Source organism: Ruditapes philippinarum, unplaced genomic scaffold, assembly GCF_026571515.1.
Source record: "Ruditapes philippinarum isolate M1 unplaced genomic scaffold, ASM2657151v2 ctg8260_1_1_1_1, whole genome shotgun sequence".
NCBI classification, from domain to species: domain Eukaryota; kingdom Metazoa; phylum Mollusca; class Bivalvia; order Venerida; family Veneridae; genus Ruditapes; species Ruditapes philippinarum.
The window spans coordinates 18,776-36,143 of NW_026856235.1; the positions used below are offsets into that span (position 1 = coordinate 18,776).

At 32.9% G+C, this 17,368-nt stretch overlaps 2 protein-coding genes across 3 annotated transcripts in view; one reads left to right on the forward strand and one right to left on the reverse strand.

Annotated features, from left to right (window-relative positions):
* Window positions 1-311: 311 nt before the first annotated feature.
* On the reverse strand, window positions 312-5,366 carry LOC132745899 (turripeptide Ici9.2-like). Its single transcript, XM_060734906.1, has 3 exons — window positions 5,211-5,366; window positions 4,759-4,894; window positions 312-479 (listed from the first exon to the last, which is right to left on the reverse strand). The coding sequence occupies exons 1-3, from the start codon at window positions 5,245-5,247 to the stop codon at window positions 386-388; spliced, it is 267 nt and encodes an 88-aa protein (XP_060590889.1). The 5' UTR covers window positions 5,248-5,366; the 3' UTR covers window positions 312-385.
* An 802-nt stretch (window positions 5,367-6,168) lies between these two features.
* LOC132745898 (beta-ureidopropionase-like) overlaps window positions 6,169-17,368 on the forward strand; it is a 29,150-nt gene continuing 17,950 nt past the window's right edge. The window contains exons 1-11 of one of the 2 annotated variants that reach the window (XM_060734905.1): window positions 6,169-6,334; window positions 9,444-9,615; window positions 10,270-10,357; window positions 10,699-10,793; window positions 11,205-11,289; window positions 12,076-12,152; window positions 12,581-12,635; window positions 13,369-13,483; window positions 14,224-14,305; window positions 16,487-16,529; window positions 16,976-17,002. In XM_060734905.1, the coding sequence (XP_060590888.1) occupies window positions 6,234-6,334; window positions 9,444-9,615; window positions 10,270-10,357; window positions 10,699-10,793; window positions 11,205-11,289; window positions 12,076-12,152; window positions 12,581-12,635; window positions 13,369-13,483; window positions 14,224-14,305; window positions 16,487-16,529; window positions 16,976-17,002 (940 nt within the window). In that variant the 5' untranslated portion in view covers window positions 6,169-6,233. The remainder of the gene's footprint in view (window positions 6,335-9,443; window positions 9,616-10,269; window positions 10,358-10,698; window positions 10,794-11,204; window positions 11,290-12,075; window positions 12,153-12,580; window positions 12,636-13,368; window positions 13,484-14,223; window positions 14,306-16,486; window positions 16,530-16,975; window positions 17,003-17,368) is intronic. The other variant, XM_060734904.1, reaches the window with a different exon arrangement.

Consider the following 17,368-nt stretch of genomic DNA (forward strand, 5'->3'; position numbering starts at 1 on the left):
CCTGTACATGCTTCATACATTCATACATGTGCTCTCTTCTCTTTTAGTTCGGTGACATGCTGGGCTCCTGTGTTTTGTTTGGAGATGCGTTCAATGAATGATTATGTCACCTCTCTTTTTGATTTTTGTTTTCATATTTTTAAGGATATCTCTACATGGTCAGAATTTCCTGATGTGTGTGTGTTTGCGTGTGTGCGTGTGTGCGTGCGTGCGGGCTTTTATGATCTTTGTGTTTAATTGTTTTGTTTTATCAGATGCAGAAGTATGGCATTGCAAATTCAAATCGACATACCAAAAATTGAACAAAAAGATTTATTTTTAATATCAATTGTTTATTTTTTCGTTTTCAAATCTCGCCAACAACTTAATTACAGTCATTTCATAACTATGCTGAAGTTGTGGTCTTTTCTAATAGCTCCTGCCCAGTACAAGCTCCCATGTGCAGAGTTGAAAAACTCTCAAAATCGTTCCTTCCCTCACTGAAAGAAAAATTCAACATTTAAAAGTAGTAAAAAATATTTAAGAATTAAAACTTTATATCAATTTTAATTAAGTTGAAAATGACATTACAGAAGACCAAGATTATTGTCCTATACAGACAGTCAACGTCAGCAGGTGTAGAGATATCTAATTCAGAAACTAAAAAGACTCCTATACGTCTGCATGAAGGTCTTTGACAAATAAACATTACATTTATTCACGTAAAATGGTCTAAGGCAGCCCTTGCATGGTAACAAATTTATGCAGGTTTTATTGGAAGCGACCACCAACCAAAAATTATAAAACTTTAATGATGCGACACAGCTTTATTTATTATTTAATTAACGTAGATCTTAGTAAGTATTTAATATATTCCACTTCAAATTATTTAGATACACCCGTTTCGGCACATGTACATATTACCGATATATTCATATTTCGCATGCTTTCGGAATTTTATGTAAGCTTACATTATGATAAATTGTTGTCACGGTTTATATGCGAAATGATTACAAAAATTGTCATTTTACAAAGTATAGACAAAAATTTACAACGCCTTAATAAAATGAGTGTTTGTATGCGAATAAGTAAAACTCATGGCGGCCATCTTGGACGCCATCTTACTTTTTCCTTGAAAAACACATCGATTTTAGACAATCAACCATTAAGGCAGCACACCACACTAAATAAAGCCACAGCTTGGAATGGCCAGGGAGGATTTCATGGATATAGTGGCTTTTGTGGATTTAAATGACTGGTTGTCTTTAAAATGCATTTCAGCGTGAAATTTGTTTTTGTGACATGTAATATGATCATTGGCAAATTCGAAAACATGGTTAGAAATCACATGCTGATATTTATTGATGTCAAGGCCGCCATTGTTTGTAAACATTGCTTTTAAACAGCATGCTCGATGAAAACAAGTAATTTTACAGGGGCCGGGGTACACACTTTCAGCAATAGCAAAAATCAACAAGGCCAAGCACCTATTTCTTTGTGATAGTTTGCATGTATAGGGAGTTGCTAAAGCAGTGACAGAGTTTCTGTAGACCGTATATTTGCAGGGTTTTTTGCCGGAGGGACGAAAAATGTTGTTTTGGGTATCGGACCACTATAGATTTTTGGCTTTTACGGAATGAATTGGAATTTTTTAACTGCCTGACTGTTGCACTTGGGATGACTTCATTACAGATTTGCAATGGTTTATGTTCTTAACAAAATGTGTTTTCTTTTTCCCCGTTGTGTAGTTCACGGGGGAAAATCACGCCGTTCGTTACCCAAACAAACAAGATGGCGGATGCAGTAAAAAAGTAGGGTTTTCCCTTTTTTCTCTGAAATTCGTGATGTTCTAATGTTAAAGTACATATAACAACCTTCTCCACAATTTTCCTTGCACACAGGATTTTATTTCATGATGTTTCGTCCCGTACTTCATCTGAAATGCGCGTCACCAGATTCGAAGCGAGAGAATTTTCCACCGGTTTGATCGTGGTGACGTACGGCTTTTTCTCTAAAATTCACTGTTTCTTTTACATATATGTATATTAATTGAAACCACTGACTTAAAAAAGGTGTAATATGTCGTCATCTAAGCATTCATACCCATTCTGGCTAGAATAACCGCTGAAAATATTAATATCGGGGCATTTACAGGAAATGATAACGTATGGCGCACAAAATATAAATGATTACGTACGGCGCATTTTACTACTTGGTATTAAATTTAAATTTGTTCAGTCAGCTAATAATGAATTATTTTTATGTAGGAAATGATAGATATTTGAAAAAAAAATGTCTGTCAGGTCAGAAATAATTTATTGAACAATGCTGTACTAAATATCTTTCTATCTGGTGGCATAATAGATATCCGTTGTTAATATACCAATTAAAACACACGTGTATAGTTTGAGAATATTTTGCATAAAATGCAGAATGGAGAAAAAGCCTCTACTTTCAGGAAAAATTTGTGTAGTGTTGTCTTCACATTAAATTTCGCCATTTTTGTGCGATAATTATGGTTTTATCCCCTTATCAGAAAGAAGAAACGCATTCAGCAGAGCAAAAATATTAAAAAGGTACGAACGGCTTGATATATTTTCTTTTCCAAAGAAAAAGTCTAAAATCATTCCTTACAAATTTCTGATAAGGGAATTTTAATATTTGAAACTTGCGACTAGCTTACACCCAGACGAGATGAGCCTGTGTTTATTCAATCTGGTCGTTCATTGAAAGAAAATACATAAAAGAGAATAATGAATGAGTGTAGGTTCTATATTGAATTTATTGAATGAGTTAAAAAATGATGTTATGGGAAAAACTTCAATTAATTTAGTAAATCAGAAATTTTCTGTTTATTTGACGGGCGGTTAATATTGAAACGATACCATTTAGCGTGACGTTGTGCCACTATGACGTCAGATATATTTACGCTTATAGTAGACAGTAGCCAATAGGCTTTAAAGCCGATGAGGACATAAAACATGCACAATTACTAACAGTTCATAGAGACATAATATCAAAAATAATGAAAAAGTTTGGAGAAGATCAAATTTGATTGATAAAGTAAATACTAGTACCAGCCCAAATTTTCTAAGTAGTTTCATAATGAACATTTTCATATAACAATTGATCTTTAAACCACTAACTTATAGGTCTCTTGTATATACATATACATACACACATATACATACATACAAAAGAAACATACACTACACGAACCATTAATGCAAAATTGTTGTATATTTATCGATTTTTAATACATAAACGCGATTACTATATGTTTATACACAAATCCTAAAATAATGAAGGTCCCTTCGCATCAATTGCTGATTTCATAATTGTAAATGAAAGGAACGTCATAATTTTATCAAAACAATTACATGCAAGAATTTGCCTATCATATTCTGGCGTTTTTTTCCCACAAACGCCCCAACAAAAACAATAATTTCTTAAAAAAATATTGCAGGTATCAGCAATAAAAGAGTGACATTGGATATTGCTTATTAATTTCTAGTGTTAAAAAGTTTTCGAATCGAATTTGGATTCCATGCCGGAAAAACCGTCTGAAAGCTTTCATGCCAGACCGCTTATGCGCTTAGATGACGTCATTATCTTTATGAAAGAACGGTTTTAAAAAATTATAACTCTACTCTTAAACTAGTGTTTACGAAGTATATGTTAGTGTTCATCCGTGTTGTTCTACAGAAATTAGAAACGTCGACGGGAGCGATAGCGACCGGGGAATATTACTTATTTCTGAAGAACAGCTTCGGATGAATACAAACATACTTAGTGTCAAGCGTTATTTGACTTCATTAATATTTACTTTATTTCGTCTATTTTCACGAACGCGTTTCTATGAAGCACTATGAAAAATAAAAGGCTGCTATGAATGGACTTTGATATATCATCGACCTTTGTTCTTCTATGAAAATTTACACAAAGAATTTTTAAGAAATACAGCGCTTTCATTGGATGACAAATAAAGCTGGACACTAATATAATTTAGTTCAGTTTCTTAATTTGGTTTTACACATCCACTTATGTCTTGTAAACATAACTTTTCTATCACATAGAAAATCAATTAATCAGAAAACAAATGCGCCGTACGTTATCATTGATATTTTGTGCGCCATACCTTATCATTTCCGGAAAATGCCCCGATATTAATATTTTCAGCGGTTATTCTAGCCAGAATGGACATGAATGCTTAGATGACGACATATTACACCTTTTTTCAGTCAGTGGTTTCAGTTAATATACATATATGTGAAAGAAACAGTGAATTTTCGAGAAAAAGCCGTACGTTACCGCGATCAAACCGGTGGAAAATTATCTCGCTTCGAATCTAATGACGCGCATTTCAGATGAAGTACGGGACGAAACATCATGAAATAAAATCCTGTGTGCAAGGAAAATTGTGGAGAAGGTTGTTATATGTACTTTTACATTAGAACATTACGAATTTCAGAGAAAAAAGGGAAAAACCTACTTTTTGACTGCATCCGTCATCTTGTTTGTTTGGGTAACGAACGGCGTGATTCTCCCCCGTGTAGTTTGGGATCAGATTTATCAGACATATTGCTTGTAGGACATTGACGGCAGAAACTTGAAATTTAGTGTGGAGTGCTACCTAAACTCTTGCAATTCAGATAATAGTAACCAAAGATTTGCTTAATACATGGAACATAGGAACCATTGATACACTATTGTTAATACACAAAAACAGTTTTATAGTGCATTTAATTAAAGTATAAAATGTGTGCTAAAGTGACTTACTTGCACCATTGTGATTTCAGGAAACATTCGTTGCTGTTGTATGTCTTACCATCAGACCCACAAAACTCAATGATGTACATCGGACAAAAACTGTTACATCCATTCAGAGACCGCTTCTCCGGGAAACAGCTCACACCTTAAAGAAACCACGCACAAAAAAACTGCTATGAAATGACATAAAATACTCAAAGAGACAAAATGTATAAATAGAGCATAAATAAAGATCTTTGAAAAGCGTCCGCAAATAATATTTATCATTTGAAAGTAGAAAAATAACATGTTAATTATTATTATGCCATTTTTTCAATAATATTTTTAACTATAAAAAAATGGATTGCAAGTATAGGCTACAACAAAACAAAATTGAATTGAAAGCAATGAGTAGAAACATGAAGAAATTTGTAAAGAAAATGTAGGAGTATAATTATATATAATTTTATATGTTTTCTCACCTATGATAAGAATAGCGAGTAATATGACGACCTTCATGATGTCCTGTCTTAATTAAAATGGACAAATATAGTCAGTAAAAAGTTGAAATGGTTCAAATGTTCGTGATAAGAGCCGTTAATCTTGAGTTCAAAATTCTGTTATTACGCACTTTTTGTTCGAGGACAAATTTTAGACATATGAGCCGCGTCACGACAAAACCAACATAATGGGTTTGCGACCAGCATGCATCCAGACCAGCCTGCGCATCCGCGCAGTCTGATCAGGATCCATGCTGTTCGCTATCAGTTTCTCTACTTGTAATAGAGTTGGTAAGCGAACAGCATGGATCCTGATCAGACTGCGCGGATGCGCAGGCTGGTCTGGATCCATGCTGGTCGCAAACCCATTATGTTGGTTTTGTCGTGACGCGGCTCAATTATCATTCCATATGTCCCAGGAAGATAGTGTTTGCAAATTTTGTTTAAGTTTATGACCCATCACCAACAGATACTAAAAACAAATGTAAGAGGAAAATAAAACGGAAAGAACTTCGTTCTGAATAAGCCTATCCTACCGGGTTACTAATGCACGTAATTCTCGTGCCAAAATGTTTGCGTATTTTGCGTTTGCGTATTTTGCGCAAGGGACATTGTCATTAAGGCCTACTTTAAAAATTGATAGAGCTCCATGTATAACTTTAGTGATCATATGTGCTCTTAAGTATTACGAAAATGTACGTTCATAAACTTTATTCAGCGTACGCAACTTTATGTAAAAATCGATAGCAGTCGCTGACCGTTCGTATACCTCTTGGCTATAATAGAACATTCCTAAATAAATTGACATATTACTTACGCTGGCTATCTTTCCCACTTTGTTGATTGAGAACCTTTATATAAGTGTTAAACGATTACTTCGCTTGACTTTATTTTAATTTATACCATGCTATTTAAATTCTAAACTTGATTTTACCTAGATTGAAATAGACTCATCCAAATTTAGGTCAAAATCTGCTATTGGGTTAAGTAAATACTGCTGTCAAAATGTCTGCAGAATTTGAAAGTGTGGAGAAATCACTCAAAAAGCATTTACCACCATCTGAATTCGCTGAAGTTAGACGAATATTGTATGGAAAGGAAGTCAGGTATATTTTGCATGTGTTGTCATTGTTTAGATTTGTTTTATTTTGCAGAAATCTAGTGGTCGACGCATTTCCTGTTTACTCGTGCAGTTACTTTCAGTTTCGTTGTGACAATAGCTAAAATTTAATGCACAGAAATATTATAAAAGACTATAGTACCTTTAATAAGACGTCATTCAAACTTCATTGATATCTGGATAGCCAGAACAGCACAAGTTACTGTAGCCAAAACTTCACTTAATTAATGGGCTTCATGTATGTTACGTATGTACTGTACATGTCAACAGGTCAAGTGGTTTTCATGTTCATTGGATGTTACTTGTAGGCCTTTAAATCAATCCAATTTATATTAAGGCACATTTTCTGTTAGAAAATGCATGCTATACAATACAGTGCTGCAGTAAATTTGCAATTATACAGATTTTTGGTTATCTTCTTCCATATTTTCAAAATTACAGTACATAAATTACATAACTCTTCAGATATTTAGATTGATGTTAGGTGTTGAAGATTTGTTATAAAAAAATATTTTTGAATTTTAAAAAATAGTTTACATTAAAATGAAAACAACAGCAATAAAATGGTATCAATTTGATAGCAGACTATTTGGGTTGTTGTTGTTTTTTCATGTGTTTTATATACATGTAGTTTCAATCACATTTGCTCAAATATGTTCTATCATTGCTTTTTGTTCTTTGATAATCATGAAAGTTGTTTATTATAGCACAACAATAAGATACTTCTATATTTAATATGGTTAAATAATTATCAGTTTTTAAAATATTCTGCTTTAAGTTAAGAGATACATTTGTTTGGGTCATATTTATGAAAGAGAAAAAAATAATAACAAGGAAAAATGAAAAAAGGAAGGATCAAACCAAGGTCACAGATTGATTGAGTGCACCAAATGTTGCAGACTTACACACATTTAATTGAGGGATTAAGTGTAAGGGGGAGATGCATGTATTTCTTTGTTTAGTTAGTCTGCTTGTCTGAAAGCTAGAGCAGTGAAATGAAAACATTATTTACAATATAGTACATGTATTGACATTAAGCTGATAACTCTATCAGACTATTGCAATACTGCCCTAGCTATTTCTTTTAAGTTTAATGAGTTACAATAGATAAACCATTGAAATATCCTGCTGGTATCTTGGTTTGTAAAATGCCATTAACATTGGAAGTAGGTGAGATAACATTTTGAAATGCAGGAGCATGATTAATCATTTCATTGACCTACAATCTGAAATGTTTAAGTTGGTATACTGTGAGGCAGTATAACACTGTATAGAGGAAAAATGGCACATTGTAGTCACCAAATAAATAATTAAACAACAAAAGTTTAAAAAAAAATTGCTGCTTTTTTTCACTTTCACTAACTCAGTTATAATGTATAATGATCTTTCTTTAATTAACGAAGAAATTAGTTTTTATTTTATTGAAGAAAGCAACAATGTTTATATAAGCATCATCATCAGTATACTTTTGAATCATTACTTGAAACTGCTCTTGAAAAAAAAAATAACATGTAGTGCATGTCATATAAAAAAAGAGCCCATACATGCAATGCTGACGTTTGACATTCCCTATCAAAATAATTAATTAAGTAGCTGAAGGTGAAATGAATATGACACTGAATTTTGCAAGTACATGTGTATGTGCATTACAATATATGCAATCCAATATTGGACTGTATATATAGTCTATAGTGTGTATTCAGTGCAATATGCAGTTATCATACATTGTTGAGTACAATATACTGAATTCCATGGAAGGAGTACACAGCTGTCAAAACTGTAATGAAAGAGGTACTAGCTTAGTCTAATATAGGTTTTGAAGCTGTGTACTGTCCAATAGCATCAGTATTGTATTATGACTTCTTTATTTCACACAACCATTTCTTAGTTCAAGTACAATAAGGATTTTTATATTGATTTTTGGACTTTGAAAATGAAATTTAGGCTATATGGGGTATGATATGCATTTGATTGATATAGATTGTTCTGACTCTTATGATTTCTTTTTGATCATTACATGGTGCAAACACTGAAAGTTCATTGGTTTTATAAGGTGTGAAATAAAGTGTGTATAGTGTTCGTGTATGGTGTATATAATGTGTTATGTATTGTGTGGGTTTTTTGTGCCTTAATCAGTGACGTAGCTACTATTAGGTCATGTAGGCAGTTAGTTAAGAAATTGACATTTTCAAAAGTCCCAAAAATAGACAATAAAAACAGGCGGGTTGGGGTTGGTAGTGGGTTCAAGTCGTATGGTCGAATCATGTGTGTTTTAGGCTTATGCATGATTTATCGTGACCTCAGTAAAGTTTGCAATCATAAGTTTAAAATTATTGTTTTGATAATAAGATTTCCTTGAAAAAACTTTGGAACAGGCATTTGGCTCTTTGTAATCAAAACTTATTTTTGGCTTCTAGGGGCGAACCCCCCAGACCTCTTTTATGGGCCTACAAGTTTAATAAAACTGGCTACGCCCCTGTTAATTTAATTATTACCAGGCGGATGGACCTTCATTAAACATAGACTACATACATGGACATGAAGATTGCTGAATTTTGGCATTTTGATGTAAGATTAAAATCCTGCATAAATAACATTGATGGAAAATTCAAATTCACAGTAGGACTTGAATCCTTATTGGGGATTGAGGTTAAAAAGTGATGCTTGATATTCATTTATATAGAATATCTGATGAAGTTAAGAATATAACAGTAATATTTATTTGTTCTGTTAGAAGGTAAAACAAGGCTTTAAGAAAATTAAGTAATTATGTCTCCAAATAAAGATTATATATTTTTTCACACACATAAAAATGTTTCAGTTATATAAAAGTCACAGTTACATGTATATGAAATATAGCTTAAAAGAAATAAAAATCACTCATTCTATACTTCTATATTTAAAGTCAAATTGCTATAGTAAAGTCATCCACATAGACAAAAATTCAGTTGGAAACAGCAATTTCTATCATATGACTATCATATAATTTACATGTATTTATGTTTTATGAATAATTATGGAAACAGATTTATTTGTAAACTTCTTAAAAACCATAGCCAATAAATAACATTAAGATTTGTGAACAAAATTTTCAGAACTCTGAATCTCCCGGAGGATGCATTGTCAGCAGCTGGTGAGCAGGACTTTGAGATCCAAGGTTTTGGATTTGATGCTCAGCGAGAGGAAGTGCGGTCTCAGAGAATTGTTCGTGTTGGGGCAATACAGAACAAGATCATAATACCAACAACTGCGCCAGTCCTGGAGCAGGTATGACTTGACATTGCTATATTTTGTAGTGTTTAATATATCTTCTCATCAAACTTTACTAGATTAACCTGTTGTAGTGTCATGGGCAATAATGACTTGTCTATGACAAGATTAGTCTGTACATTCATACAGACTTACAAAATAACAAGATCTCTATACTGTTTTCTGCTCTTAGACTTCTATGTTATTATCTCTTAGACTACTGTTTTATTATTATGCATTCACCTAGGGTGGGATGGTGTGATATAGATTAGCCCTTGTCAATGACCCTGTCTGTCTGTACAAAAAAGTGGGACTTTGGGCATCAGTGTCGTATGGAAATGGTTCTAAATGCAGTTTAGATACTGTAATCCCTTAAAGTACTACCAGACTGCTCCAAAGTCAAGGCATAAGTTGATTTACACAGAATCAGCTGAATCAACAGAATCAGAACTTGGCCAATTTGTTATATATTATAACTGTGATATTTTAATTGATATAATTATTATGGCTGATGAATTCTGGTGTTTGAGATATTTTGAATTATGCATGTTACTCTTAAATGATATCAAGCTGAAGGTTGTTGGAGGCCATTATCTATTTAGCAGGCTGACTTTGATCCTACTTTTTGTGTATTTATCTCTGGTAATGTTTCTTATTGTGTCTTAATTGCAGGTAGAATCTCTTCACAAAAGAATCTCAGATATTATAGCTGTGGCTGCGAAATGTGGGGTTAATATTTTATGTCTGCAAGAAGCTTGGAGTAAGTTTGCTAACAAATATCTAACATAATTTCGTAATATATCCATATGAAAGTATAACAAATCAACATAAACTTTTTCCTGTTATTAAACAGCTGACAAAATTGACATCCAAATACATGTATACATTGGTTTCTTTACAAATGATGGTCAAAATGAAATGCATGTACACTCAACAGCAAAATTTTTATTCATTTAGCTTGGGCTACATGCTGATGGTTTCATTATTACCTTAGCTGAACTTGGCCCGTATTTTTTTATAGCTGATGAAGAAAATTTTAAACTGATGTTTTATCATGATTGTCATAGGTTTTTTTTCTACTATTCTTTTTTTATATTTTAGCTATGCCATTTGCATTTTGTACAAGGGAGAAACATCCATGGTGCCAGTTCGCAGAGTCAGCTGAGGACGGTCCAACTACAAAAATGCTACAAGAGGTTGGTTGGTTTTTTTATATTTCATTTTTTTGCATTTGTCATTTTACATTATACTGTAATTAAGTGGGTGAAGGAAAGTGTTATGAAGACAGTCTGTGCTACAAGGCCCTGGTGCAAGCTCTTAAACATTTTATGGGAAATTTGGCAAAGTTTTATTTTAGTTTACAAAATGTAAGATTTTCTTTTTTATAACATGATATTATATCATCTTAAATGGTCTAAATATGAAAGTCAGACATATAAATTTTACATGTATCAGCTATGTTTAAATTTGCAGAAGTAAATTTCATTATCATAGTATTTCGTTTCTGTTGAATTTACAAAACAAAATAATTAGTACATTTTTGACACAGAATTGATAATTAAATCTTGTTAACCAATTAGTTTAATGTAATAATTCTATTTTGGCAGCTTGCAAAGAAATACAACATGGTGATCATTTCACCAATTCTTGAGAGAGATGATAACCATGGTGAAGTGTTATGGAATACAGCAGGTATAGATGGTCTTTACTTTTTTAGTGATCATTACAAAAACATTTTGTGCAACGTAAAATTCTTTTTAAACACCCTTTCTTTAAGACTATATGTTGCCATAAATATTTATTTCTCATTTACCAGAAATCTGTGTAAAAAAATTCTAAAAATTTTATTAGGTATAGGTTTATATCAGACCACTATGTATAGCTACTCTCTGAAGAAAGGGAGGTAATACCTTAGCAACTATTTATGAGAACATTTGGGGATTACCACCCCTTGTCAAGATAGAATTGAAATAAATTAAACTTATTTTGTGTAGCAAAATTTGCTGTTCTATGAATATTATGAAACTGTTAAAATTCATAAGGGCTCAACAAACCAGTCTGTCTGGATGGGATTGCCAGTTTCTCTATCAAAAAATTATAGATTTTATCAATGACCCACCAAATGTCAGAGAAAATATGTGCAAGTACCATGAGATCAATTAAATCTCATATTCAAACTATTTCAAGTGAACTGGAAAATACATAAATTGTGAAATATTATAAGACTCTTCAGAGGAGATCAGTTGTTAGTATGCACAATTTATGATCATTGATATACAAGGTTTGTTTGCAATTGAAAATCAGAGTTTCCTGTCGCCCATTTTGATGATTGTAAAAGAAATGAGTATCAATGAAGTAGTTTGCTAAATTTAACAAAATGGAATAAGTTTTACTGTGTTTTAAGAAAGACATAACCTAACTGTCATAGAACATTATTAGAATTTATCCAGTTATCATAAACTTACATGTATATTACAGTGGTCATATCAAACACTGGAGCTGTGCTCGGGAAGTCAAGAAAAAACCACATTCCAAGAGTAGGAGATTTTAATGAGGTATGTGTTGAATTTTGTTCTATTTTAATTTTCTTTCTGTAAAGTCAAATTACGTATGACCTCCTAGAATGAATGATTAAAGATAATGATAAAGAAACATGACTTAAATTTAACAGTGTACATTAGAATTTTCTGTAAAAATTGTATCAATACTTTTAAATGCTTCTGACGTTTACCTTACCTTTAGCTAAGTGGTAGTTCAATAAAGGAAAAAAAACATTCACCAGGGTTACCCAGTTGGGGCCTCAAAAAAATTAAAAAGGTAATCACCAGTAACAGGGTGAATAAACAAGGTTACCCAGTTGGGGCCTCCAAAAAAAAATTCACCTGTTACAGTGTGAATAAACAGGGTTACCCAGTTGGTGCCTCAAAATTTAAAAAAAGAAGATATCCACCAGTTTCCAATAGTTTTATTTTCATGTTTTCAGTCAACATACTACATAGAAGGCAACACAGGACACAAAGTTTTTCAGACACAATTTGGTAAGATATTTCAGGGTGTGCGTTATTTATTATTTTCTATTTTTAAGCCTGTCAGCTCTTGTGCTTTAATTCAACTATTTCATAAAGTAAAAATAAAGAAATATTTTCTGTTTCACTGAAAACACTTAATTGTTATATAATTTCTGTTTGGCTAAAAACACTTAATTGTGATATACCAAAATGTGATATACCAAATTGAATATAATTACTGTGTAAAACATACTGCTTTGCTCAATATTTAAAGCATATGATTAGTTATCTTGGGGTCACTTGTTCAGTCCTTGGGCATGGCATAATTTCTCTATGACAAATGATCTCGGACATCTAGTCTAATGTTCAGTTGTCACTCACTGCTGATTCAGAAATCATTACGGAGTTGCAGTCACTCACTTACGAAGAAATTGGTTCAACTGTTACGGTCTGTCACAATATGATCAAAAACATCTGTTAAAATTGATGTTTGAGAATTTTGTAAATGTACTTGTTTGAAAATTGTGTGAATGTACTTGCTTGAAAATTGTGTAAATGTACTTGCTTGAAAATTGTGTAGAATTGTGTACTTGCTTGAAAATTATGTAAATGTACTTGCTTGAAAATTGTGTAAATGTACTGGAATAAATCATACCAGCTTCAGTTAGTTTTTATTGTAGGTTGTTGTATATTTTTGTTTACAATACATATGCATAATTATATGAAAAAGTTTTATGGTTTTTTTTTAATGATTTATTTTCAGGTAAGATAGCTATTAATATCTGTTATGGTCGTCATCATCCACCTAACTGGTTAATGTATGGAGTAAATGGTGCTGAAATTGTCTTTAATCCATCAGCTACAGTTGGTGCTCTCAGGTGTGACTCAATAACATATTTACTAAATCATGTGACAATGATTGCACCTACTTAGTTCAATAACGAGAGCATTGAATTTGTAATTCAATGGTCATTGGTTGGATCCTTTGGCAAGGCCACATTTCTCTATTGATCCCAGACATTGAGTCTAATGGCCACTTGTCTCTTACCACTGATTCAGAAATCATGTAGTATTAGAAATTGGTAATTACTGCTAAGTTATCCAGGGAAGCCAGATAGGTAGAGTGACTGCTGAGATATGACAAAAAAATGTGAAGAATTGATTTAAATTCCAAAACCAATAAGTCAACTTTTTGTGTGCTCTTACCCAATGGTATAATGGTAAATTTATAAATATATCAAATCTAACATTTATTTGTAAAGTATAATTTCCATCAAAAATCTTGTATTAAAACCGAACCAAAATGAATGTTTGGCTTTTTGTATATTTTGGGGATGTTGCAGGGGCTACTAATATTACTCCATCCCAGAAGAAACAACTTTTTTTATTAGTATTCAGTTTGAAAAGTAACTAGCTTGGTCTCTCTTGAGAAAGACTTGTTAGTAATTTTAGTGGAAGGGTATAAAATTATCATAATTCTAATAATGGTACATATTTCTCTAGCCCGTGAACTGATAATAGAAAAGTCTAAAATCGAAAGAGGGCAAGTCCATGTTTATAGAATCATTGAAATCATTGAGAAAAAAGGATTGAAGGACCATTTCAATTTCAATTTCAGTGAACCAATGTGGCCTATAGAAGCCAGGAATGCTGCCATTGCTAACAGTTACTTTACTTGTGCTATAAATAGAGTTGGAACGGTGTGTATTGCTATTTTATTTCCATTCTAAAATAACTATATTTTACATAAAATCAACAGTAACATTATTAAGAAAGTAAAATTATGTTGACAGCCATGTGTAAATTGATATAAACAAAATTTTATACAATTTTTAAAGAGAGAAGTTTTAATTGTTCGTTTTTGTTTTCCAATTTATGTCAAACCATATGTCCGCTTTTTAACCAGGTTTTCAATTTTGAAAATCCTGGTTATTAGATTGGGGTATGGCGGGCGGATGGGCGGATGGGCGGATGGGCGGCTGGGCGGATGGCGGGCGGCGTCAAACGAAATTGTGTCCGCTCTGTAACTCTTCAACCCTTTGAAGAATTTTGATGAAACTTCAGACAAATGTTTACCACATCAAGATGACGTGCAGAACGCATGTTCCGCATGGCTGGCTCCAAGGTCAAGGTCACAGTGACATTAACATTGAAAATCCTGTCCGCTCTGTAACTCTTCAACCCTTTGAAGAATTTTGATGAAACTTCAGACAAATGTTTACCACATCAAGATGACGTGCAGAACGCATGTTCCGCATGGCTGGCTCCAAGGTCAAGGTCACAGTGACATTAACATTGAAAATCCTGTCCGCTCTGTAACTCTTCAACCCTTTGAAGAATTTTGATGAAACTTCAGACAAATGTTTACCACATCAAGATGACGTGCAGAACGCATGTTCCGCATGGCTGGCTCCAAGGTCAAGGTCACAGTGACATTAACATTGAAAATCCTGTCCGCTCTGTAACTCTTCAACCCTTTGAAGAATTTTTGATGAAACTTCAGACAAATGTTTACCACATCAAGATGACGTGCAGAACGCATGTTCCGCATGGCTGGCTCCAAGGTCAAGGTCACAGTGACATTAACATTGAAAATCCTGTTTACATGATTTTAACTTGATTTGGCAGTCAAAGGTCATATCATCTTTGGAGGTAATTTAAAAAAGATATGATATATTATTTCATGTCTACTTTGTAACTTGAAAATTTTAAAAAATTTGAACTTTTCACAGAACCTTGGTCACCAGGTGCCCTGCGGCATATTGTCGGGGTTTTGCGATTGGATAATATTTGACCTAATTATTGCCCTTTGTTTTTTTTCCTTATATAGAATATATAGTGAACAATTTCTTCTGTGCTGAACTCCCTCTACAATTCTCAACGGATTTTGTTCAAACTTTCACAGAAGCTTTGTCATCATGTGCCCTGGCGCATATTGTCAGGGTTTTGTGATTGGATAATATTTGATCTAATTATGGCCCTTTGTTTTTTTTCCTTATACAGAATATATAGTGAACAAATTCTTCTGTGCTGAACTTGTCCTACATTTCTCAACGGATTTTGTTCAAACTTTCACAGAAGCTTTGTCACCAAGCACCCTGGCACATATTGTCGGGGTTTTTGATTGGATAATTTTTGACCTAATTATGGCCCTTTGTTTTTTTTCCTTATACAGAATATATAGTGAACACTTCTTCAGTGGCAATTCCTCCTACATTATTCATGTTTTACATTGCACATAGTTACATAGTTACATTGTTTGTTGCTTGTATTTGTATTTCAAATACAACATATTTATCTGCAATGGTGATAATTGAAAACCTGGTTTCATGGCATTGCCATGTTTCTTGTCTTTGGTTGGAGGGGTGGGGGAGTGGGCTGGACATACACTTAAAGTGACGCCAGTGGACTGCTTCCTTGGTCTCACGACCAATTAGGACACCTTTGTAGAATTTGGAAAATAAAAGTGAATTTCACATCTACCACTAGTAGGATTTGAACCCACGACCCCTGGATTAGGAGTCCTATGCTCTAACCTTACACCACTCTTCCTCCCCTTGTTGCCATGGCAATATATAAATTATGTAACTTTGCCCTGAACCATGCAAATTAGAACCAAAAATTTAACTTGTTATCATGGATATTTTAATTATTAAACATTTAGAAATGAACAGCGGTTTTTCATTAGTAAAGGGAGACTATCCTTGATGTATTAAACATTTTGCTGACACAAGTTCTCTCTTACAAATTTTGCATCATGAAATTTGAAAATTAACATAACTTGAAGATATAAAATAACCTTTTAACGGCAAAGTAATAAAATAATTTCTATATTTTCATATTTTAGATAATCACTTCTTATTTTGTTCTTATTCTAACAGGAAGAGTTTCCCAATGAATTTTCTTCTGCTGATGGAAAACCAGGTAAGGGGAAGAACTCCGCTATGATTTGTAACATAGAAATTTTATAGCTCAAACTTGAGTTATGGTTGTCATTTTAAATGAAGATTTATTATCATTTCTTTATTGTAATTCACAGATTTAAAGAAATAATGACAATTGTCCATATTACCCAGGTTGTTTTAAAGCTTGTACGGATAAAGATAGAAATTTTAAAGAATTAACTTTATAAATATCATACAGATATGTTAAGAAATGCTTCAGATACAGTGGACAAGTTAGACAAAGTGTGATTTTACCAGTCCTATTTACTATTATAATTTTTCTCCTGATTTAATTGAAAGGATGAAGCTAGGTATTTGTTGAGATAAATACAGCTCCTCGTTTATATTTGTTTTCAGTTATCATTTTTTTTGTATCAAATTACTGGTTTCATCAAGAGATAATTATATAATGTTTTTCATTTACAGCTCATAAGGACTTTGGACATTTTTATGGTAAGCATTAACACATTTAACAATATGATATTAATTGTCTTTATATATTTGAAGAAAAAAACTTGTGACTTACAATTGTCATTTTATACACTGTCATTTTGGTCTTTGAATGCTTGCAGCAACAATAACTTGTCTATGCCATACAAGTATAGACCCAGGCCAGTCTGCTTATTCAGTTCAACCTGCCTGTTAAGGGCATCTTGCTCATTCAGGTCAAAATGCTCATTCAGACAATCTTACTAAGACCAGCCTACTCATTCGGGCAATCTTACTAAGACCAGCCTACTCATTCAGGCAATCTTACTAAGACCAGCCTACTCATTCAGGCTATCTTGCTCACTCAGACAAGTCTACTCATTCAGGCTA

Excerpts from the sequence above, each read along its gene's own strand:
- LOC132745899 (XM_060734906.1), bottom strand. The coding sequence starts at position 5,247 with ATGAAGGTCGTCATATTACTCGCTATTCTTATCATAG. Across the intron at positions 4,895-5,210 it reads ACTCGCTATTCTTATCATAG|GTGTGAGCTGTTTCCCGGAG; the intron begins GTGAGAAAACAT and ends GGTTTCTTTAAG. Across the intron at positions 480-4,758 it reads CTGAAATCACAATGGTGCAA|TGAGGGAAGGAACGATTTTG; the intron begins GTAAGTCACTTT and ends TTTTTCTTTCAG.